Genomic DNA, 22,438 nt, shown 5'->3' on the forward strand with positions numbered 1-22,438 from the left:
CATAATTCCTACAACCCACTTGCCTGTCATCTCCCCAGTCCTCAGATCGCTGACGCCCCGGATCCAGTGGGTCTTGAAGTTGCTCACATTTCACTAACTGTTGATCTGTTCATCAATAAATTTAATTTATCTGATTCCTCCATCTCCTGTCTGTGTTCTGCATGTGGGTTAAGCAAGTAACGTCCAACATGACGGGTTCCAATTTGTGACTATGATGTTTTTATTACATTATTGCGTTTTTATGATGTAAAGCACTTTGAAATGCCTTGTTGCTAAAATGTGCTACACAAATTTGATTGATGGATTGATCATCCATCTACCTATGGATTACATCTGGTTTTGTTCAATCATCTTCACTGGACTGCTGTTACAAATATTCTAAAAGACAGTTTGTGATTTGTGGCACCCTTGATTTAAATTGTAAAAAGCCAAAAAATTCAGAACAGTTTATAGTGATTAGTTCATCTTTTCCATGTGTAAAATTGTACTATATTTCCAAAGGTATTTGCGTATCTTCTGTCACAAGTACCAACGGTGCGGTATAATTCTTAATCCACAGGGTTTAACATAATATCTGCCCACCCATTGCAGATAAAACTTTACATTTTTCCAACGTTTAGAAGTGTGCTTCTGGGAATATTTGACCAATTTTCCAAGAACGCATTTATGAGATAAGACACTGATGTTGGGTGGGGCCTGTTTCACAGTTTCTGCCTCATTTTATTAGGCTGAAGTGAGGACTGCGCAACTAACCAAGTCTACTGAAATTAAATTCACTCATACATATCTTTATGTACCCTGCATTGTGCTCTGCAGGGTGATGTTGGAATAGGAAAGAACTGCTCCCAATTGGAAGCAATTAATTGTCCAGTTTGTCTTGTATCTTGAAGCATTCAGAGTTTTATTTCCTGGAATAAGAACTGAAGAACAACCTCTTACTGATTACCAGAAAGAGAGGCATACTTATTCACTTTACACTACTACATCCAAAACTTTGCCTTGCATTTAATAATGTGGGACTTGGATGGAACTGCTTGGTGATGGAAAACCATGAAGCTCTTTATGAATTGTTTACCTAACTTGAGTGACATGCAGTTTGGAGGACATAGCTAATGAAAGTTGGTGAGCCGTATGTGCATTAGGATTCATTATCTGTTGGTAATCCTTAGCCACTTTTCTATTCTGGTGGACGTTAAAAATCTGTTCTATTCATTATAAAGAGAGAAATACATGCACTGGGTGATTTGCATGATACAAATAGTATTGTTGCCCCTTAATACTATATGACTGTAACAAAAAATATTCCGAAAGCACTCAGCCATTTGGGTGGACGCAAAATATATTTAACAAGGTTTAAAATAATTTTAAAAAACTCCTTATTTTAGACCCTTTTTAAAAGCATAGAAAAATATCTCAAGCCAAACAAAAGCTCAATCCTTTCAATATAGTACAATAAAAGGTTATACCAACCATTAAAACTAAAAATCTCAGATTTCTTATTTTCTTTCAAATAAAGTGTGAGGACTTACACTAATCCTTTACTAGGATTGTTGTTGGTACTAGTACAGTCCAACTCTTCTGTTGCTGTGTTTATATTCTGGACCTTGTTCTGCCAGATTGCTAGAATACCAACGCCCCATGACTGGAAGTGTTTTCAGCTTTTACGGGCATGGTGCATAGTTTTCTGTAATAACTCTTTCTGAAATCTGCTTCCACAGAATTTATTTGGTTTCAGTTCAGGGTGAATCTTGCTTGATCTTATTACCGTCTGCCTCTGACAGAACACTTTCAATAGTGTCTTGTAGAACCTCCGGTTTATTCTTTCAGCCTTTGCTTCTCTAGTGTTTTTTCTTTTTTTTTGAGCTGACTATCCAAAGTTGGGAGGCATTGCTTGGCAGTCTGGTATCCTCTGGTACGGACAGGTATTGTGTTGGATTTTCTTATTTGATGGCACTCTCTTTGTTGCTCTGTCGGTTGGCTAATTTCTCTACGTTTAACCTTGATCGTAGCATCCAGCTTCCATCTCAATTGACAACAGTGTTTTTTATCATTTCCATTGTGCATTTTGTAAAAAAGCATCTCAAGGAGCAATGTAATAACATTAACATGTCTGCATAACTTCTAACACAGATAATGTTTTTCACTCTACAATTAATATTTCCTCTTTTTTGAAGGACAAATGCATCCAGAATGTCAGCAAAGTTTCAGGAAAACGAACAGGCCATGAAGGTTGAAACCAATGTATGTTTTGTCTTATTTGCCATTGATAATTGTAGACCAAGAAAGCAGTATATTCACATCATCTTTGTTAATAATGAATCAATGACTTTAATTGTGTTTTATAGTTTCTTTTCCCATAGTTTAGTGATTCCATTTGATTGACTTATTAAATAGTTAAGAGTTCAACTGAACTAGAGAATTCATCATTTACCAACCATAAGACTTAATTGCTGTCCGACTTGTATAACTGAAAAAACATTGAAGAAGATCCCATTGGACAACATGAAGTAGGCTAAAAGATCTTAAAAAGGAACACCTAATGATCTAAAGAAAGTCAAGAGCACGTGAGAAATAATGTTAAAGCCATTTCTAAGGTGCTGGGACTGCATTGAAGCACAGTGAGAGCCATTAGCTACAGATGGAGAAAACATGGGGCAGTGGTGAAGCGACTATAACAAGGAAAGCAATGTAAATAATCTTTTCTTTAAAAAAAATAACACAACTTTGAGTTAAAGGGAAAACCCTGAAGGCTCTAAATGGGGTAAAAGAGGGCGAATTGATTTATAACTAAAACAAAAGACATTCCCCACTCTCATCCAGTCGCCAGCCACTTTAAACACTTTAACCATATTCCCAATGTCCTACAAGTAAAACCCTTTCACTCTAGAACAGACCTCACTTTAGTTAACGTCTCACAGCACAAGGTAAACCAAATAAATTTACCAATTTATTCTCTGCTTATCAAGGAAACCGTGGAACCAGCAATAATCTTGGCAGCAGACAGTCAATAGTAGCAAAATAAACTAAGGGAGAGAAGAAATCACCTGTGTAGACACTGCTGCATATTTTTACTGGGTTTTTCTTTTTTGTCTTTTATTATTATTATTTTAGAATATGGTCCTCCCTGTCAAACAGAGTAATCACTGCACCTCGACAGCAGAAACCCTTCCTCCTAGAAAACTTAAAGGAGAAGCTCAAGAAAGTTGCCTTCTGCCACTGAATCACTTCTGGTACATGAGTCGCATCTACAAGGAAGGAATTAAACAGATTGAGAGGAAGAATAAAATTAAACTGGTGGCACAGGTCCATGTGACATTTGAAGCTGAACAGGAAGATGGAAACCCTCATGAAGCTCTCAATGAGTTCATTGATCTCTCACAGAGCTGCTCTGCTGATTCAGGTGAGGCAGTGATTCCTCTCAAGTTTGTAGATCCAGATCAGTGGAGTGACGCATTAAAAGTCATCAAGAGAAACAAGGACAAACTTTTGCTCACCATGTCATCTGAAGAGGTTATTGTTAGTGGTCCAAAACAAAGCCAAGATGAATTCAATGCAGTCCTGAATGCGATGCAGAAGACAAACACACCTGCTGAACAGCACAAACCTACATCAGATGGTACATCACTGAGGATAAACTTGACAACCAGCCAACTGACAAAATCTCCAACAGTGGAAGACAATAAGCAACTGGAGAACAGCGAAGGAAAACAGGAGGGAACAACCAACCAACAGACAAAATCTCCAACAGTGGAACACAATAAGCAACTGGAAAACAGCGAAGGAAAACAGCAGGGAACAACCAGCCAACAGACAAAATCACCAACAGTGGAAAATAACAGCGAACCGGTAATTACTTCTGTTGAAGATGCTAACGTCAAAGCTAAATCTGATCTGAATGTTGAATCCAGCAACAGTAAAAACAAACAATCCCTCCAAACATGTAGGGCCAAACCTTCCATCAGAAACCTCTTGCTGAAAAAGAAGCCTATCGCACGTCCCCTGCGCCTAACCCGACGTAGTGATACCACTGGGTTGGGTGACTTGCCAAAGAAATCCAGCTGTGAGAATGAGAGGAAAGAGGACTCCAGTCAACCTTCACTGATCCCACCAACAGCACAGCAAAAGGCTGAAGCATCAACTAAGACAGGAGCATCAGGGGACAGTAAAGATGATCTCTGCCCAATATGCTTGGATCGGTTGATCAAAAAGAAACAACTAAAGTGTAAACACACATTTTGTGATGAGTGCCTCCAAGCGTCAGTACAACACACTGGACCCATGTGTCCTGTATGCAAAGATGTTTTTGGTGTGATGGAGGGAGACCAGCCTGATGGAGTAATGACATGGATCAATAGCTCTTCGTTCCTTCCTGGATTCTCAGGCTGTGGCAGCATAATGATCACATACACTTTTCCTAATGGAAAACAGACGGTAAAAAACTTGATGAATACATTACTAGTCATAAAACAATTGCTTTATTTATTATTTCTGGCTCCGAGTTAACGCTTTCATTCTACCGCACAGAAAAAGCATCCTAATCCTGGACAACCATATCAGGGAACTACCAGAACTGCATATCTTCCAGACAACGAAGAGGGCCAAGAAGTTCTGAAACTGCTGAAAAAAGCTTTCGACCAGAAAATGACTTTCACTATTGGGACGTCCAGAACAAGCGGGTTGGACAACCAGGTGATCTGGAATGATATTTCTCACAAGACATCAAAGACAGGAGGACCGCAGAGGTACAGTCACTCAGTTTGTGTTACAATAATATCTATTTCTTGTTATTGTTGCCTTTGGTTTAATACTTTATGTCCGTCTTTCATGTGCTTTCAGTTTTGGATATCCTGACCCCAGTTACCTGAGCAAAGTAAAGGAGGACCTGAAAGCTAAAGGCATAGAGTGACTCTGAGAGAGTGATGATTTATTTTACAACTGAAATTAACAATAAAAAAATACTGGAATATTTGCATGTTTTGCTTTCATTTGATCAGTAAAGTAAAGGTAAAAGTAAAGGTTATTTTATTATTATTATTTATTAATTAATAAGAATTGCTTTAAAGAATATTTCACAAATTTACACGTGTTAAAAAACAGCCATTGTACTAGGCTTTGCTTCATTCAGAGGTTGTAGCATCTAGACCCTCTGTTATTGAGAAACAATGGCTGGTTGGGGACGTGGACTCTACTGAAGTTTTAAATGATTGGATCTTATTTGACCCAATTGCTTGTAAATGTAAATATGACTTGGTGTCACTTGAAAAATAATCTTATTGATTGATTTGATAATATAAGAATGCTGAAGGATTTATTTATCACTTGACATAGAATGGACAAACACTGCTGTTTCCTAAAGGCAATTAGTAAATTATGTACTATGTTGATAAACTAATCTGAAATTTTTTCATGAATTCTGTATCCTTTAATAAATTCAAATCCAACACTGGATCATAACGTAGAGTATTATTTGTTTTAGAGTTGAAGGTATCAAGACTATGCTGCCTTTAAGAGTCGTAAGGAAAATGGGTCACTAGATCCAGTTTATAAAATTTCTTTATTTACATACATGATAAAGAAGTTCACTATTTTCAGTCACTGTCAAACAAACATGTTTGAATTTCTTGAGCAAAGTGTGGATACAGTCGGGTAACTCCAAAAGTTGCTATAGTCAGTTTTAAAAAAGAAACTGAAACACAGAATCACTGCAAGCAAATACAACACTAGACATAATGTATCCTATCACCTAATCAATTACCACCACATAGTGCTAAGAACAAACAAAAAGAAAAACAACAGATCAAAACAGTAAATTATGTATTATGTGAAGATGTGTGTGAAGATTGAAATAATGTGATTAGAGTAAACAAACCCACTCAAATAAAAACAAACAAACAAACTCAAATAAATGTTTTAAGTTCTCAACATACGTCAATACTATCCAGATCATATTCTCTTGTGGGGTCGGCTTAACGTGTTTTTGTATCCCATTTATTTTGTGCGAATTCTGAATCAGCCCCATCTACTGGTTTACTGGTTGTTTCAAACTGCGGTTCTCGCGAGAATTCCCACGAGAATTTGATGTTCCGCTCCGAGTTGATTTTAATTCTGAAAAAACGTTTCTGTTCTCTCAACAGGCGAAGTTGTTGTGTGTCAAGTCGTGAAACAAAACCCATTTTGTGAAAGGGTCGGTTAATGTCCTATTAATAGTTGAGACAAGGTATTTCTACGACAATATTGTTGCACTATAAAATCACCTCATGACTACAGCCTAATTAGATTGTTGTTATGAGATGAATGTTGATTAAATTAGTTAATTAAGTTAATCAAGTTAATTAAATGTCTTTTCTTACGGAACGGAATATTTGCGCAGACTTTGGAGTGACGCTGTTTCTGACGCGCAGCTGCTTTCACTTTCATTTACGAGGAAGTGTGGTGGTGGCGAACAGGCCAAGGTAAGCGCGTCACAAGATTTAATTGGTGTTTATTTGTTGTTTTAACGCTTAAACTGTGAAAGTCCTCAGAAAATAACATCGAGTTAAAGCCTGTGTTGACAAAATGTTAACAAAAACGTAGAGAAATGTTTCAGTTTAGGTTTGTTTTTATAATCGAAAGTGAAGCAGAGCAAAAAAAAAAACCCGTCAGCCTTTTTTCCCTCTGCGTAGTTTGATGTTGATTAACAAAACAAGTTTGTGATCTCAGCTAAATTTCTGTCGTTTATAGACTCGTTTTGTGTTCAAGAAAGAAAGAAGATAATCAAAATGGCGAGTAACCAGGCAGAAGACGAAGGCATGGATTTTATAAACCAGGGTGACACGAATGAATTATCTCAGGTGGGTTACAGACATTTAATATACAGGTTTGAAATTATGTCTTCTGAACATCTCTCGTTTATTTTGTGCGTATTTTATTTAATGTCATTTAATTAATTCGTTATATAGTCTAAGATGTATTCGCAAGTTTGTTTGCTTTCGTTTTAGGAGATAGCTGCTGAGTTTTCATAAAATAAAACTCAGCACTGTCCACCATTTTGACTTATTGATATTGTAATGACGTCAACACCGGAGATGTAGTCCCGCCAAACAGGGTTTATTAGAAATAGGTACAAGCTGCTATTTCTGAGGCTGCAGCTCACGCCTCTAACAAACGGGCACAATCAACCATTAGCTTCATTGCTAACTCCCCTCTGAACTCTCTCCCACATCCGGTCCTGGTACTCCCGCTCCCCCGATCCCCCGCCCACATGACAGGCCTATCACATGTGAGTGGGAGCCAGGAGAGTCAGACAGGGGAAGCCCATAACTCTCTAACAGAAAGGATCACAATGCAACTTATAACAAACACAAATAACCATATGAACCCCAGCAGAACTAAAACACAGAATCGTTACACTATATTTCGAGAAAATACCAAGTAATGTCTTGTGGTTATACAATGTTTTGATATAATCTGTGTAACAGCTAAAGAAACTGGGAACTGTGAGAGCAAGTGTCGAGGTTTTGTTTTCAGGCTGGAGGTTTGCATTAGAACAACAAACACTGAGGCAAAGTCCATAAAGTTTATAAGCTGTAAATAGGTGGATACAGATACACTCACTTGTTAATACAGAGATCAAAGTTTAGGAGCCACAGAAGCAATGAAATATATAGTGATATACACACCAGAGATCCAGAAATTAGTTGATTACAGTTTATTTATAAAGGACTTTTCATACCGATAATTATGACACAAAGTGCTCTATTGAGGATAAAAACAATTAGATCAGATTCAGTAAAATAATAATCACTCAGACAGGGTTGCATTCTGTAAGAAAAAAATACCTAATTGTGATACTATTGTTAAAATTGCAACATCAATTATAATCTTTATTTTCCTGACATTTTCTGTCTTTACAATCACACAATGTCCCGACCATTCTGTGTGAACTTTAGCATCTCAGCCACTCCAGATAAACATCGAGTGAAAGCATTAAAGGCTACTGGAATCCATCCAGCAGGCCAAAGATATGATCAGTATTGAAAGCCTAAATGTCTGCTTCTTGAAATGTGATATAAAATGTAAAATTAAGGAAATGTAGTTGTAATTTGCAGTAAGAAAACTCCAAAGATGTAAATAAACAATAAAACATTAGAATTCAGAACTAACAGAATATTATGGCATTTAAAAAGATCCAGATGAATAGAAAATAAAATTTTATTGCTGATAAAATAAAAAAAGGTAAAAGCTATCAAGATTAAATGAAGACAAGTTGAAAAATCACAGAGGCATTGACATTTAATTGCTGAAAAATATTAATGTTCTGTCTGCTTTTTAGCTCACTTGGACATATTGTGTTCTGCAGTTCTTGTGTTCATGCAGTATCCATACAATGTCCATGTTGTCTATAATAATGCACTGTAATAGTAAAATTTTAATAGGTACATTTGATCAGGGAGGTAAATAGTGTATATTTAGATTTATGTTCAAAGTAATCTTCTGGAAGTAATATTTATGTTTTGGAGCAACCCAACTGGATTCCTGATCTGAATCTGTTGGAGAATCTGTGAAGAGAGGTACAGATTAGGGTGATGGCAAAGAGACCTTCCAACTTTAAAGAGTCATTACCACAGATAAATAATATAAGTTGTTGTTGCGCAACACCCCCCCTCCTTTCTGTCTCTACTCTCTCACTCTCGTACTTCCTCTTCTGAGAGGGGAGATGTGCTACCAGCTCTCCTTCTAACGGGTTAATTGAGTTTCCTAAATCTGCTGGGATTTACCCTGTCCAGAACTGAAGTAAACTCTGTTTAAACTGGTTTCGAGAAACGATTCGCCTGGTTTTCTGACGGCCTACATCCAGGTGTCCCACCCTGCTTCTCCCTGTGAATTAGCCAGACTGAGCAGCCTACAGCCAACTAGTTTCACAGAGCTCACCTGTTAACGGTCGCTCGTTCTCTATTTTACAACTTGCATTTGTTATTGAACCAGGTAGGTTTTAGTGACTCGGGCGAGTCCCAAGGATGATGTTTTACATTTGGGCTACCAGCAACCTAAAAACATTTTCCACTTTTTCCTCTCCAGAATCAAACATCAGAGCTATTTTACAACCATCAAAGAACTTTAAGGTGACTCATTAACTGAATGTCCACGACATCTTTTAGATTTTCTTTATGCTAAATATTTTATTAGTAAGGCAGTTTTGCAAGGGTCAGTACAGCTTAATTCAGTAGCAGAAATAATCAAATAAGTAAAATCAATCATCTAGTCTATCTTTCCCTACTGCTGACACTGAGAACTAAAAAAGGGAACCTTTGAGAGAGACAGACGGAGTTTGACGTTTCGAACCCCAGACCTGGCCTGATGATGAAGAAGGTGTTGCAGCAGGAGGAAGATGTTGATCGGCGAAGGCAGGAATCTCTGTAGGTCTGATGAGCTTCTTCTCCGCATGGATGGTGAGGTCACACAGGACTTGGTGCTGGCAGGAAAAAAGGCACCAGTTCTTCTTCTTTGTCTTTGCCTTTGTCTTCATCTTTGTCTTTGGGGTCTGAACCCAGCCGATGAGAGAAGTGCGATTCGAAGCCACAAGTTGCGGGGCTGACGGGTTGGTCCCCATGAGCAGGACAGTCTTCAGCTCTGTGGCCCCGGCTCTTCTTCAGCTGCAGAGTTCTTTGTCCATCTCGATCTTGGCTCGAAGCTGCCCGGAGGATCCAACCAAAGGTTCCTCTTTTGCACCCACCTTTTATAGGGTTTATCCACCCATTTGGTGCGTTTGCATTGGCTAGCACTGTTGCTGTGCTTGTTTCATTGGCTGTCTGCTTGGACAGATGATCTCATATCATCACTGTCTTACAGACATTATGTCCTGATGTCTGTGCTAATGTCTCAGGGTTGCTCAACCTCCTATGTCCCTTGCCTTTCACCTTTCACCTACCATCTTCCTCCAACATATCAGTGATGTTTAATTGCAGTTACACCTTCCTACACCATTTCAAGTTCAATGTCAAAATCACATTTATATCACATTTATTTTCTGTAGCTTCTCTGACTTAGCATTCATTTATGATTTTATAACCATAACTTATTAATTATACTTATTATAATCTTAATGTGAGTTATTACAGATGTTTTTCTGAAAAGAAACCAAGAATAATCCATGATTCTAATTATTTGATACCAAAGTTACAGTTACTTGTTTTTCATTCTTTAAAACTTTCATGCTTTAAAATAAGGAATAGTCTCAGCTATTTTTATAAATCTGCAGGCTGGAAACTTACTTCCTCTTTTTCCAGGAAACCTGCTTTTCCTGTTTAATGACTCTCTCTGACTGACTATGATTTCTTATGATTAGATAGAAAAAAGTAGAATTAAAGCAAAGTTTGCATGAGACAAAAACAACACACACAACCAGATTTATTTTATTGACACTTAAGTCTACTGTTGGGCCTAGATGTCACTTGAGTGATTCATTTTAAAGGTAACTTTATTTATTATTACTGTTAAACTAAAATCTCCAGCATGGGGAAGTGGGATGAGCTCGGATTTTCTTGACAAAGTACCAGAGGAAACATGGAAAGCTATGGTCAAATATTTGATCGATGAAATGCAAGTAAATGTTTCTCATTGATTATTAGGGAGGATGTAAAGCATTTTGATTCAATACTGAGAAATACAGAAGTGAATATCTATAAATAATCATTTGGTCTATTATTTTATTGTTCTTACAGGCTCCTATGGATCCTCCAAAAATTCAAAAAGTCCTACTGACTCTGTCATTGAAGTGGTTGGATAAAAACAAAAAGAAGACAGATCTACAAAAAGCCTTTCAGATTTTTTTCAGCAAATGTGAACCTAAAATGGACTGCACACTTCAAGATCTTTTACCAGATGAGCGGGCTGTGATTGTGGTTTCACCTCCACCAGGTACTGTACAACTGTGTTTTCACATACAGACTCGCCAACTTCCTGTTAATTTAATGTTTGTTTGTTTTTTGTTTGTTTATTTTGAAGGCCTCAAGGAGCTTCAGACGTTGAGTGGTGAAACACTTTATACAAGAGACAAAAAATCAGAGAAGAAATTAGAAAAGGAATTAGTCACCATTCTGTCTGTAATGGTGGGAACACCAAAGCAAAATCCACAAGCAGCAGACGATGCTTCAGTGAAATTATTACAGGCTGCAAAGGAGCCTCCAGAAGAAGAAGTCCTACTGACTCTGTCATTGAAGTGGTTGGATAAAAACAAAAAGAAGACAGATCTACAAATAGCCTTTCAGACTTGGTTCAGCAAAAACGCACCTAAAATAGACTGCACAGTTCAAGAGCTTTTACCAGATGAGCGGGCTGTGATTGTGGTTTCACCTCCTCCAGGTACTGTACAACTGTGTTTTCACATACACACTCGCCAACTTCCTGTTAATTTAACGTTTGGTTTTTTTTGTTTATTTTGAAGGCCTCAAGGAGCTTCAGAAGTTGAGTGGTGAAAAACTTTATACAAGAGACAAAAAATCAGAAAAGAAATTAGAAAAGGAATTAGTCACCATTCTGTCTGTAATGGTGGGAACACCAAAGCAAAATCCACAAGCAGCAGACGATGCTTCAGTGAAGCCGACTCCTCCAGTGAATCCGACTCCTCCAGCTGCTTCTGTAAACACCAGTGATGCCGATTCCGAGCCCCCAGCTGTACGCACTCTAAACGCATATATATACATTATAAAATACTGTAGATATTGTTTGTTCTTTAATGGTGGAATTTTGCTTTTTATTCAGGACAAAGCACACGTTGAAGAACAGAAGAAACCAATTTCTACAGCAAGAGACATTCCTGAGAATTATTAAGGAAGAATGATTAAAATTAACTTTGGACAAAACGTTTGGCTCTCTCTTCCTTAATCTTCCGGGTCCTCAGCGAGCGGCGTGCAGGCACAAGGAAACAATAACAGCACTGCGTGTTGACGTCACAGAATCACAGAGTTTAATCCCATACAAAGCAACGCATGAATCAATCAACAAAGCTGCAGAGGAACAGAGATATGCATTCTTTACCTTATACAGACAAAGACAAACAAAAAACAAAACAAAGACGCGTCTTTGGAGAGAGCGATGCAAAAAAGCAAAAATAGTGGCAGCTCTCTGAATTTTTCTCCTATACACGAAGTCTTATACTAAAGGTGTGTCTTGTCTCTTTAATATATTCAATTAAGGCGTTCCTTTAGTTGACCAACTGGAAGCTACCTTGGACACTCAGAGAAACTTAGAAACTCCCCCTAATTTTACGGCAAAGATCAAAGACCATTTGCTCTCTGGTAAAAACAAAAGAGCCAACAGCTGCGTCCTGACCCCTTGTGGTTCTACGGTCATTTTGGGTAGAGAGAAGCATGAGATAAGATTTCACACCATCCCAGATGTTGGTTTCTGGCAGGCTTTTGATCTGCTGTGAACAGAACATGCTTCTCTCCCCCAAGCTCCAGTGATTCTGCCCTGCAGGATATGCTAATTTTATGGCCTCCTGTGCTCTGACAGCACAGCAGGAGTCCCCATTGAGAGATCTGCATTTGGCCCCTGTTGTCTTAATGCTTGGTCATCTGGTTTAGTTTTAAATCCTTAACACAAACCTGTTCAAAATAAAGAAATTTGTTCAAAATAAGAGTGTTGAATATACCTTTTACACATGCCGTAAGATTAACTGTATTAAGCACTAAAAATAATCATTTTTCCTCAACAGAATCAAACAATGGATGTAAGTTGTGTTCTGTCAGTGAATCAATTCTTGTATGTGAGCCGCATCTACAAGGACAAACTACAGCGCATACTGGATGAGAATGAAGTTGAAATCAGATCAGAGGTCGTGAAATTTGAATCCAAGCGTAAAGATGGAAAACCAAATGAAGCAAAGACAAAGTTCGTAGATCTTGTCCAGGATTGCTTGGCTGATTTCAGTGGTTCAGTTTTTTCTCCCATCTCTTCAGATCCAGATCAGTTGAACAGAGCATTGGAAGTCATCATGAACAAGGAAAGCAAACTTTTAGCCAACATATCCTCTAAAGAAATAAGAGTTTTTGGACCAAATGGCCAGCGAACGTTTCTTGATTCAATGTTAAAACCATCACATAAAACTAGCACTGGTTATGAAGAGTCTGAACGTTGGTCTTCGTCTTCAAACATCAGTGGTGATCTCCTGGTGAAAATCAACATGACAATCAAAGATGATCTTGCTGATGAAGGTCTGACAATAGATAAGAACCAGTGGAAAAACCTGAAGTCTTCTTATGATAACCACCTTAAAGTGATCAAAGCTAAGTTCAATGTGGATTTTAAGGAATCCAGCATCAGTGAGGGCAAAGTTAATGTCAAACCATCATATAAAGGACATGGAGGAAACCCAGCAATGGAGAACCATGCTGTCAGAGCTCTGCTGCATCTGTACCTGAAGACGTCACCCATGCCACTTCATGCCACTAGATTCAGTGGTTCTAAAGAGGCGTCCAATGGAACTAAAATAAACAGTCATTTAACTAAAAACAGAGAAGAATCAGTGGGAGAGGCTGAAACAGGGGACAACAAAGATGACAAATATTCTGTAGGTTTTAACCAGCTTACCAACAAGAAGCAACTGAAGTGGAAGCATGAATCTTTCGTGGAGATCCTGCAAACAGCAGATGATGCTTCAGCGATGCTGCCAACTTCTCTGACACCTTCAGTAAACATCAAAGCTGCTGTTTCAGAGCTCCCAGAAAACACTAGAACACAGGTAAATTATTGTGTAAAGTTATTTGATTCCTTCCTGATCTCTTTAGTTTTTTACTTCTCTTTCAAACTTAAATATTTTGGATCATCAAACAAATTTTCATGTTGGATAAACATAACCTATGTAAAAACAAAAAGTAGTTCTCAAATGATAATTTCATTTTGTAGGGGGAAAAGCTATCTGGTAAAAACTCATTGCCTCTATTGTTAAATCATAAAAACTGATTACAGCACATTTTTAGAAATATATGCCCAAATTCACAGTCCCTAACCTGATTCTTACCTGATCTGTATATGTAACTATTTTTAAAAATCCCCTGCAATGGCTGAAAGTTCTTAAAAAGTAACACATCATCTAGAAAAGATAATCAAAAATGGTAGAAAAATTTTCATCAAAAAGGACTATTAAGCTATTTCTAAGATTTTGGGAAGCCATCAAACTAAACAGGGAATCATTATCAACAAATGCAGAAAACATGCAACTGATGTGATATCTTAAACACTAATATCTTAAACACATCATTCTTACTCAAAAATCTTCCAACATGGCTGAATTAAAACATTTTTACAAAAGAGAGTGGTGTCATGGTGTGATGTCAGTTATTACTAAGGGTGGCAAATTTAGTTAATTGTTTCAGGGAACAATTATTGTTTCACAGAGCCATGATAGTTTTGAATACATTTTCTTTTCAATGAATAAAGTTCTCATCTGAAAATTTATTTTTTATTTATTCAGGTTATGTTTTTCAAATATTAACATATGTTTCATCTGAAACTTTGAAGTCTGACAAAAAAGCAAACGTAGAAGGATAATTCAAACTCATTTTCACACCACTCTACAAGGTAAAATATGTCAAGCCATTTTAACATAACATTTTCACTGTGAGAAACTGTCATTTTAGGATGCTATGATTTTTAAAAAAAGTAATAACCTTATTCTAGATGGGTAAAATGAAAATCTTATGGCTATTCAGAAGACCAGTAATCAAAAGCATAGCAAGGCTACTTTATAGAGACTCAAAATAAAACAGTTAAATGAACTCTGTCATCCAAGGAAAGTTCCTTGTGGATTCACTGCTCCTCTGCATCCAAAGCAGTCATTTGAGGTATCTCAGCATAAGATCAGGATGCCTCCATTGGTCTACCCAAAGGGATACTTAGACAAGACCCAGAGCTCCCTGGAGGGACTATGTATCCATTCTGCCCTGGGAACATCTTGAGATTCCCCAGAATAAGCTGGAATGTATTGCTAGGGAGAGATCTGTCTGGGTTATATGGACTTGTCATGCCCATGTATCCTGGATGGATTCCTGTTTATTTTATTTCCATGTTAATTTAAGGCAGCATCTTTCCAGAATCAAGATGCTCAACTAACTTGACAAGAGTTGTCAAAGAATAAACCTCTTCCAGGTGACATGAACACAGATACTAATGGCTTTGCAAATGTTTTTTGAATGCATTCAGTTGTGTACTTTTATGTTTTAAAAACTCTTACGTAATTATCAGAAACTAATTGATTAAACATATTATTGAAAATAAACTAGCATACTGTGAGTTCTGGGAATACCAAAACATTAAATAAAGACATGCAAATCCTCCTCTTGAATTCTCTTATATTATTAAAGAACAACTCTTCCATGTCAGAGCTACCAATTGCATATTTGGTCAGAAAACTCAAATAATGAGAATGAATAGACTAATTTATTTGCTGTTTGTTTTATTGTAGGATAAGGTCCTCCCCAGGAAACAGGGTAATCCATACACCCTTACAGCGGCAACCCTTCCTGCTATAAAGGTTAAAGATCCAGCTGAAGAAAGTTGCCTTCTGTCTCTGAATTACGTCTGGTACATTAGTCGCATCTGCAAGGAAGGAATTAAACAGATTGAGAGGAAGAATAAAATTAAAATGGTGGCACAGGCCCATGTGACATTTAAAGCTGAACAGGAAGATGGAAACCCCCATGAAGCTCGCAATGAGTTCATTAATCTCTCACAGAGCTGCTCTGCTGATTCAGGTGAGGCAGTGATTCCTCTCAAGTTTGTAGATCCAGATCAGTGGAGTGATGCATTAAAAGTCTTCAAGAGAAGAAAGGACAAACTTTTGCTCACCATGTCATCTGACGAAGTTATTGTTAGTGGTCCAAAGCAAAGCCAAGATGAATTCAGTGCAGTCCTGAATGCGATGCAGAAGACAAACACCTATTGAACAACACGAACCTGCTACAGATGGCACATTACTAAGGATGACAAGCATGACCAAAAAAAGAGCCACAAGTTGAGACAAAACTGCCAACAGAGAACATCAAAGTCAGGAAAAGATATACATTAGTTCTCTCCTCTCAGGACCTTTAATTTATACTCCAATAAATCCAATCATTAATTATCAGAGGAAAAAGAACACTCTTAACAGTGTTGTGAAAATTGGTATAGAGTGGTGAGGTCTTTCCAGGCTAATGCAGAAAACATCATAAAAGCCTGAGAGACGTAAGTAATTGTATTTTGATTTACTGGTGATTATAAAATATGTATTCTTGTATTTTGATTTACTGATGATTATAAAATAAGTATTCTTGTATTTTGATTTATTGATGATTATACAAAGATGTAATAATTGATATAATTGATGTAATAAAAAGCAGATCAAGACATGAATAACATGGTGAATAAAATGGTGAATAGAATTAAACTCAGATGACTATTAAAAGAAGTTATGTTTGAAGAATTCAATCAGGGAGATGATTGTGTTTAATGATTTATGATGATCATACAGCATACATAGAATTGTAACTGAAGTAATCATACATTGTGTGAAGCATAGTGACGTGATTCTCAGACTGTGTTATAATTAGAGTGGAGGTCAGGGCCAGTAAAGGGTCTGAGCTGAGCGGGAAAGCAGGGGAACCCAAATGGGAACTGGAAAGTTTTCTCCGAACCAGATTAGGGAAGTGGAACCAGATGGTCAGTGGACAAACAACAAAAAAGAGAAAGTGAACAAGGTGTTGACCGATGTGGATAGGTTTGGTACTTTCCGCGAAGCCATCAAACGTTTGAGAAGTCACGTAAGCCACAAGTATGGGGTGAGAAAGTATAAAAACCCATGAAAAGAAGAACAAGTTTTCTTAGTCTCCGGTGCTGAAGTCAAGCCAACACGAAGATGCAGACAGAAGATCAGTAGAGGAATGCACCCTGGAACCACAGGGAGATGAAGACTTCGCACTGCTAGAAAGGGACAAGACCCATCGACCCTCAACCCTGGTTCCTGATATGACCACTGCTCTGTGCTCAACCCAAGAATCTCAAGGCTGCTACAATAGACTTGGTGAATGGACAAAGGTCACTGAGTGATGAAGATCTGAGAGTTCGGAAGACAACAACCAGTTCTGCTTCACTTCTATTCAGACCGTCTCTCCCTGTGCCTCACACCTCGGTACTTACCACTCATCCAATGTGTGAAACCTACCGTGAGGACAGTGAAGGTGTGGCCAGAGGGCTCAGACGCTGTGCTCCAGGACTGGTTCAGGAATACAGATTGGACTATTTTCCACCATACAGACTTGGATCAGTACGCTTCATTTGTACTGAACCATATTTCCACCACCATAGAACGTGTCACCACCTGCAAACACATTACCATGTACCCCAACCAGAAACCCTGGATGAACCGAGACGTTCGTCTCCTGCTGAAGGCCCGCAACATCGCCTTCAGGTCAGGGGATGCACAGACTTACAATGCAGCCAGGGCTGAGCTGAAGAAGGGAATCAAGAAGGCCAAACACCACTACAAAAGGGAGGTGGAGGATCATTTTTCTAACTCCAACCCCCAACGTATGTGGCAAGGCCTTCAGATTCTCACAGACTACAAGAACACCAATACCACCCCCGCTTCTACTGATGTCTCCTTCCTCAACGAACTTAACAACTTCTATGCTCGTTTTGAGAGAGGGAATACCACAATTGCAACCAAAGCAGCTACCACCCCAGGCCAACAGCCACTGACTTCCCCCCCCACTGACGTAGGAGCGGCTCTGAGCAGGATTAAATCCCACAAGGCTGCTGGTCCTGATGGCATACCTGGACGTGTCCTCAGAACGTGCTCTGGGGAGCTGGCAGGAGTGCTCAACTCGTGTTAAGATGCAAATCTCAATCTCGTTGTAACCTGTTGATGACAATGACAAATAAATTTTATCTTATCTTATCTTATGATGGTAGATGAGAAGTGGTTGTCCAGCCGGACATGTTGAGGTCGACTGGTCAGGAAGTCGAGCAACCAGTTACACATGAGTGGACTGATGCCGAGGTCTGTGAGTTTGGTAATGAGTTGTGATGGGATGACAGTGTTGGATGCTGAACTAAAATCTAAGAACAGCAGTCTAGCGTAAGTGTTCTTCTTATCATCATAAACACCGGCGTGCCACAAGGCTGTGTAATGAGTCCCTTCCTCTACTCCCTCTTCACCTACAACTGCAGACCTGTCCATGGCTCTAACACCATCATCAAGTTCGCAGACGACACCACAGTGATCGGCCTCATCATTATCTCTGATAATTACAGGGAGGAGGTAGACTGTCTGGCTGAGTGGTGCGACAAAAACAACCTGCAGCTGAACACTGAGAAGACCAAGGAGCTTATCATGGACTTCAGGAGGAACGCTGACCTACATCCTCCCATCCACATGAAGGGGACAGTGGTGGAGCGTGTGGACACCTTTAGGTTCCTGGGAGTCCACATCTCCGAGGACCTGACTTGGACGACCAGCTGCTCCAAACTCATTAAGAAGGTGCATCAGCGCCTCTTCTTCATGAGGACCCTGAGGAAGAACCACCTGTCCTCCGAGATCCTCACGAACTTCTACCGCTGCACCATTGAGAGCATCCTCACCAACTGTGTTACAGCTTGGTACGGGAACTGCTCTGTCTCCGACCGGCAGGCGCTGCAGAGGGTGGTGAAAACTGCCCAGTATATCGCCGGGGCACCGCTCCCTGCCATCAAGGACATCTACAGGAAGCGGTGTTTGAAAAGGGCCGGGAAAATCACAAAGGACTTCACTGACCCAGCACACACACTCTTTTCCCTCCTGCCCTCTGGGAGGCGTTACAGAAGCCTACGGACCAGAACCACCAGGCACCGGAACAGCTTCTGTCCCACAGCTGTCACGCTTTTGAACACCTCCTGACATAAAACATAAACTATAAGGACTGTACTCCCCTATCCTCTCATACAACAATAACACATGGACTATCCTCACACACACACACATCACGGACTGTTTTCTTCACACACACATACAACCTGTAAATTTTATCTGCCATTATTTATCTTGTATTATATTATATACATATATAATCCATTCCCTAACATACTTGTAAATTCTGTATAATCTGTGCGTATAGTTCCCATATTTATATTTATATTTATAAACAATATCTATATCTCTTTGCTATAACCGCTTATAGTCCATACATACATAGTCTTGTACATCTGTAAATAAATATTTATATCTCATAGAGCATTTCTGGATAGATGCAATCTACATCTCGTTGCTTGTACTTGTGACAGTTTAATGACAATAAAGTTGAATTCTATTCTATTCTATTCTATTCTAAGAGGATTTTGCTGTACAAAGACAAGACTCTAACCAAGGACATCGAAGTTTTCTGTTGCCGAGATCATCCACCATCTGGGTATGAGTTGAACTGCACCCCAAAGCCTCGCTCAGTAAATTAGTGACACAGTATAGGGAAAGAGGTTAGGAAAGGATGAAGGTGGTTAATAATGTCAACTTTGTATTAAAAGTGTCATGATTTACTGAATGACACTTTATGACAACAGTCACTGCAAGGGTGCAGTGGAACTGTTAGAATAATTATGTTTTGTTATCATTCTTACATAAGTAGTTACCAGTTTGCTTTTCATTCATAGGTTTAGTATTCACACCCCAGAGAGTAGGAATTTGTTAAACCTGTGAAAGTCAAAACTTGCTTTTTCCCTAAACCTTGAAGGTGCGGCTGCTTCTTATCTTGGGATACTCCTTAAACTGCTTGTGTGTAGAATGTAGTTCTTCCTTGTTTCAGAATAGCCATTCTTTGATTTATCACTCTCCCACATTTCACTCTTGACTCCCCTTTTTCTCCTGCTTAATAAAAAGACAGGCTCTGCTGCAGGGAGTCAGAACGCATGGTAAACACCTTGGAGAAGTGGTTTGCTATGTTTTCTCCTTCTGCTGAAGCTTGGTTGAAAACTCATAAACATTGTCTGTGGTTCTTTCTTTGTATTTAGGTAAACAAAATACCTATCAGGAACCAGCTGTGCAATCCTGTCAGCAGACAGCCAATAGCATTAAAATAACCTAAGGGACAGTAGAAATCACTCGTGCAGACACTGCTCCTTGTAACGATAACTTATCCAGGACACCAGGGCCACAAGAACCCAGAACATCAACATCAGAGTTACTCCAGACCTTTCTTGCCCCAGTTTAGAATGCAATGATCCAAAACACGCTACTAAGTCCAACTCAGACTTGTTTAAAACATTAAGTCTTTGGAGTGGCCTAGTCAAAACTTGGACTTACATCAGGTTTAAGATGATGTGGTGTGACCTTAAACAAACCAAAAACCTGTTACCCCTGCAGAAGATGATAGAAGGACGGATGACTCTTTAACTTGCTATTACCAAATGAACTAAGTAAAAAAAATAGTAGCTGGAGAACTCAGGAATCACTTGAAGCCTCCCCTTATGTCAACCAAGAACAAATCTTCTGTGTCATGGCTTCCAGTTGTATGTATGGTCAGATAATCCTTGTAATTATCACTGAATTGATTCATTTATTTACTTATTCCCTTTGTTTCATTTTAGGACAAGGTCCTTCCTGCAAAGCAGGATAATCCCTTCACCTCGACAGCAGAAACCATTCTATAAAAACTGAAGGAGAAGCTCAAGAAAGTTGCCTTCTGCCGCTGAACCACTTCTGGTACACGAGTCACATCTACAAGGAAGGAATTAAACAGATTGAGAGGAAGAATAAAGTTAAGATGGTGGCACAGGTCCATGTGACATTTGAAGCTGAACAGGAAGTTGGAAACCCTCATGAAGCTCTCAATGAGTTCATTGATCTCTCACAGAGCTGCTCTGCTGATTCAGGTGAGGCAGTGTTTCCTCTCAAGTTTGTAGATCCAGATCAGTGGAGTGATGCATTAAAAGTCATCAAGAGAAACAAGGACAAACTTTTGCTCACCATGTCATCTGAAGAGGTTATTGTTAGTGGTCCAAAACAAAGCCAAGATGAATTCAGTGCAGTCCTGAATGCGATGCAGAAGACAAACACACCTGCTGAAGAGCACAAACCTACATCAGATGGTACATCACTGAAGATAAACTTGACAACCAGTCAACAGACAAAATCACCAACAGTGGAAAACAACAGCGAACCGGTTAGTACTTACATCAAAGCTAAATCTGATCTGAATGTTGAATCCAGCAACAGTAAAAACAAACAATCCCTCCAAACATGTAGGGCCAAACCTTCCCTCAAAACCTCTTGCTGAAAAAGAAGCCTATCGCACGTCCCCTGCGCCTAACCCGACGTAGTGATATTTTTGGGTTGGGTGACTTGCCAAAGAAATCCAGCTGTGAGAATGAGAGGAAAGAGGACTCCAGTCAACCTTCACTGATCCCACCAACAGCGCAGCAAAATGCTGAAGCATCAACTAAGACAGGAGCATCAGGGGACAGTAAAGATGATCTCTGCCCAATATGCTTGGATCGGTTGATCAAAAAGAAACAACTAAAGTGTAAACACACATTTTGTGATGAGTGCCTCCAAGCGTCAGTACAACACACTGGACCCATGTGTCCTGTATGCAAAGATGTTTTTGGTGTGATGGAGGGAGACCAGCCTGATGGAGTAATGACATGGATCAATAGCTCTTCATTCCTCCCTGGATTCTCAGGCTGTGGCAGCATAATGATCACATACACTTTTCCTAATGGAAAACAGACGGTAAAAAACTTGATGAATACATTACAAGTCATGAAACAATTGCTTTATTTATTATTTCTGGCTCCGAGTTAACGCTTTCATTCTGCCGCACAGAAAAAGCATCCTAATCCTGGACAACCATATCAGGGAACTACCAGAACTGCATATCTTCCAGACAACGAAGAGGGCCAAGAAGTTCTGAAACTGCTGAAAAAAGCTTTCGACCAGAAAATGACTTTCACTGTTGGGACGTCCAGAACAAGCGGGTTGGACAACCAGGTGATCTGGAATGATATTTCTCACAAGACATCAAAGACAGGAGGACCGCAGAGGTACAGTCACTCAGTTTGTGTTACGTTAATATCTATTTCTTGTTATTGTTGCCTTTGGTTTAATACTTTATGCCCGTCTTTCATGTGCTTTCAGTTTTGGATATCCTGACCCCAATTACCTGAGCAAAGTAAAGGAGGACCTGAAAGCTAAAGGCATAGAGTGACTCTGAGAGAGTGATGATTTATTTTACAACTGAAATTAACAATAAAAAAAAATACTGGAATATTTGCATGTTTTGCTCTCATTTGATCAGTAAAAGTTATTTTATTATTATTATTTATTAATTAATAAGAATTGCTTTAAAGAATATTTCACAAATTTTCACATGTAATATATCCTGGTAAAAAACAGCCATTGTACTAGGCTTTGCTTCATTCAGAGGTTGTAGCATCTAGACCCTCTGTTATTGAGAAA

The 22,438-nt window shown here is 38.9% G+C and overlaps 4 protein-coding genes and 1 long non-coding RNA gene across 8 annotated transcripts; 4 read left to right on the plus strand and 1 right to left on the minus strand.

Annotated features, from left to right (window-relative positions):
* The first annotated feature begins 1,859 nt into the window (after positions 1–1,859).
* On the plus strand, positions 1,860–5,451 carry LOC111605897 (E3 ubiquitin-protein ligase DTX3L-like). The gene is made up of 5 exons (XM_023325564.1): positions 1,860–1,922; positions 2,175–2,241; positions 3,112–4,431; positions 4,525–4,742; positions 4,837–5,451. The coding sequence occupies exons 2-5, from the start codon at positions 2,191–2,193 to the stop codon at positions 4,904–4,906; spliced, it is 1,659 nt and encodes a 552-aa protein (XP_023181332.1). The 5' UTR covers positions 1,860–1,922; positions 2,175–2,190; the 3' UTR covers positions 4,907–5,451.
* Positions 5,452–6,352: 901 nt separating this feature from the next.
* On the plus strand, positions 6,353–11,840 carry LOC111605898. Of its 4 annotated transcripts, none has more exons than XM_023325568.1 (6): positions 6,353–6,452; positions 6,721–6,830; positions 10,701–10,896; positions 10,984–11,340; positions 11,423–11,652; positions 11,740–11,840. In XM_023325568.1, the coding sequence occupies exons 2-6, from the start codon at positions 6,759–6,761 to the stop codon at positions 11,806–11,808; spliced, it is 924 nt and encodes a 307-aa protein (XP_023181336.1). In that variant the 5' UTR covers positions 6,353–6,452; positions 6,721–6,758; the 3' UTR covers positions 11,809–11,840. The 4 variants fall into 4 exon arrangements, with proteins under 4 accessions (XP_023181336.1, XP_023181337.1, XP_023181338.1 ...); XM_023325566.1 differs by having other exon boundaries at positions 6,379–6,452; positions 6,743–6,830; XM_023325569.1 differs by lacking the exon at positions 10,984–11,340 and having other exon boundaries at positions 6,377–6,452; positions 6,743–6,830.
* LOC111605900 lies at positions 7,071–9,371 on the minus strand. Its single transcript, XR_002751891.1, has 2 exons — positions 9,329–9,371; positions 7,071–8,537 (listed from the first exon to the last, which is right to left on the minus strand). It is a non-coding gene; the product is annotated as an uncharacterized LOC111605900 (long non-coding RNA).
* Positions 11,841–12,698: 858 nt separating the features above from the next.
* Positions 12,699–16,219, plus strand: LOC111605895. The gene is made up of 2 exons (XM_023325563.1): positions 12,699–13,720; positions 15,443–16,219. The coding sequence occupies exons 1-2, from the start codon at positions 12,704–12,706 to the stop codon at positions 15,920–15,922; spliced, it is 1,497 nt and encodes a 498-aa protein (XP_023181331.1). The 5' UTR covers positions 12,699–12,703; the 3' UTR covers positions 15,923–16,219.
* A 1,129-nt stretch (positions 16,220–17,348) lies between these two features.
* LOC111605806 (E3 ubiquitin-protein ligase DTX3L-like) lies at positions 17,349–22,216 on the plus strand. Its single transcript, XM_023324590.1, has 4 exons — positions 17,349–17,548; positions 21,301–21,712; positions 21,806–22,023; positions 22,118–22,216. Exons 1-4 carry the CDS (start codon positions 17,349–17,351, stop codon positions 22,185–22,187), a joined length of 900 nt encoding a protein of 299 aa, XP_023180358.1. The 3' UTR covers positions 22,188–22,216.
* The last annotated feature ends 222 nt before the right edge of the window (positions 22,217–22,438 follow it).

This window comes from Xiphophorus maculatus, chromosome 20 (assembly GCF_002775205.1).
Source record: "Xiphophorus maculatus strain JP 163 A chromosome 20, X_maculatus-5.0-male, whole genome shotgun sequence".
Classification (NCBI taxonomy): domain Eukaryota; kingdom Metazoa; phylum Chordata; class Actinopteri; order Cyprinodontiformes; family Poeciliidae; genus Xiphophorus; species Xiphophorus maculatus.

What these genes read in the sequence shown, in the direction of transcription:
- LOC111605897 (XM_023325564.1), top strand. Translation starts at nt 2,191, where the DNA reads ATGTCAGCAAAGTTTCAGGAAAACGAACAGGCCATGAAGGTTGAAACC. An exon ending in CCATGAAGGTTGAAACCAAT is followed by an intron (nt 2,242 to 3,111) that starts GTATGTTTTGTC and finishes TTATTATTTTAG; the next exon opens with AATATGGTCCTCCCTGTCAA. An exon ending in TTCCTAATGGAAAACAGACG is followed by an intron (nt 4,432 to 4,524) that starts GTAAAAAACTTG and finishes TCTACCGCACAG; the next exon opens with AAAAAGCATCCTAATCCTGG.
- LOC111605898 (XM_023325568.1), top strand. Translation starts at nt 6,759, where the DNA reads ATGGCGAGTAACCAGGCAGAAGACGAAGGCATGGATTTTATAAACCAG. An exon ending in TGTGGTTTCACCTCCACCAG is followed by an intron (nt 10,897 to 10,983) that starts GTACTGTACAAC and finishes TTTATTTTGAAG; the next exon opens with GCCTCAAGGAGCTTCAGACG. An exon ending in CCGATTCCGAGCCCCCAGCT is followed by an intron (nt 11,653 to 11,739) that starts GTACGCACTCTA and finishes CTTTTTATTCAG; the next exon opens with GACAAAGCACACGTTGAAGA.
- LOC111605895 (XM_023325563.1), top strand. Translation starts at nt 12,704, where the DNA reads ATGGATGTAAGTTGTGTTCTGTCAGTGAATCAATTCTTGTATGTGAGC. An exon ending in CAGAAAACACTAGAACACAG is followed by an intron (nt 13,721 to 15,442) that starts GTAAATTATTGT and finishes GTTTTATTGTAG; the next exon opens with GATAAGGTCCTCCCCAGGAA.
- LOC111605806 (XM_023324590.1), top strand. Translation starts at nt 17,349, where the DNA reads ATGTACCCCAACCAGAAACCCTGGATGAACCGAGACGTTCGTCTCCTG. An exon ending in TCCAACCCCCAACGTATGTG is followed by an intron (nt 17,549 to 21,300) that starts GCAAGGCCTTCA and finishes AACCCGACGTAG; the next exon opens with TGATATTTTTGGGTTGGGTG. An exon ending in TTCCTAATGGAAAACAGACG is followed by an intron (nt 21,713 to 21,805) that starts GTAAAAAACTTG and finishes TCTGCCGCACAG; the next exon opens with AAAAAGCATCCTAATCCTGG.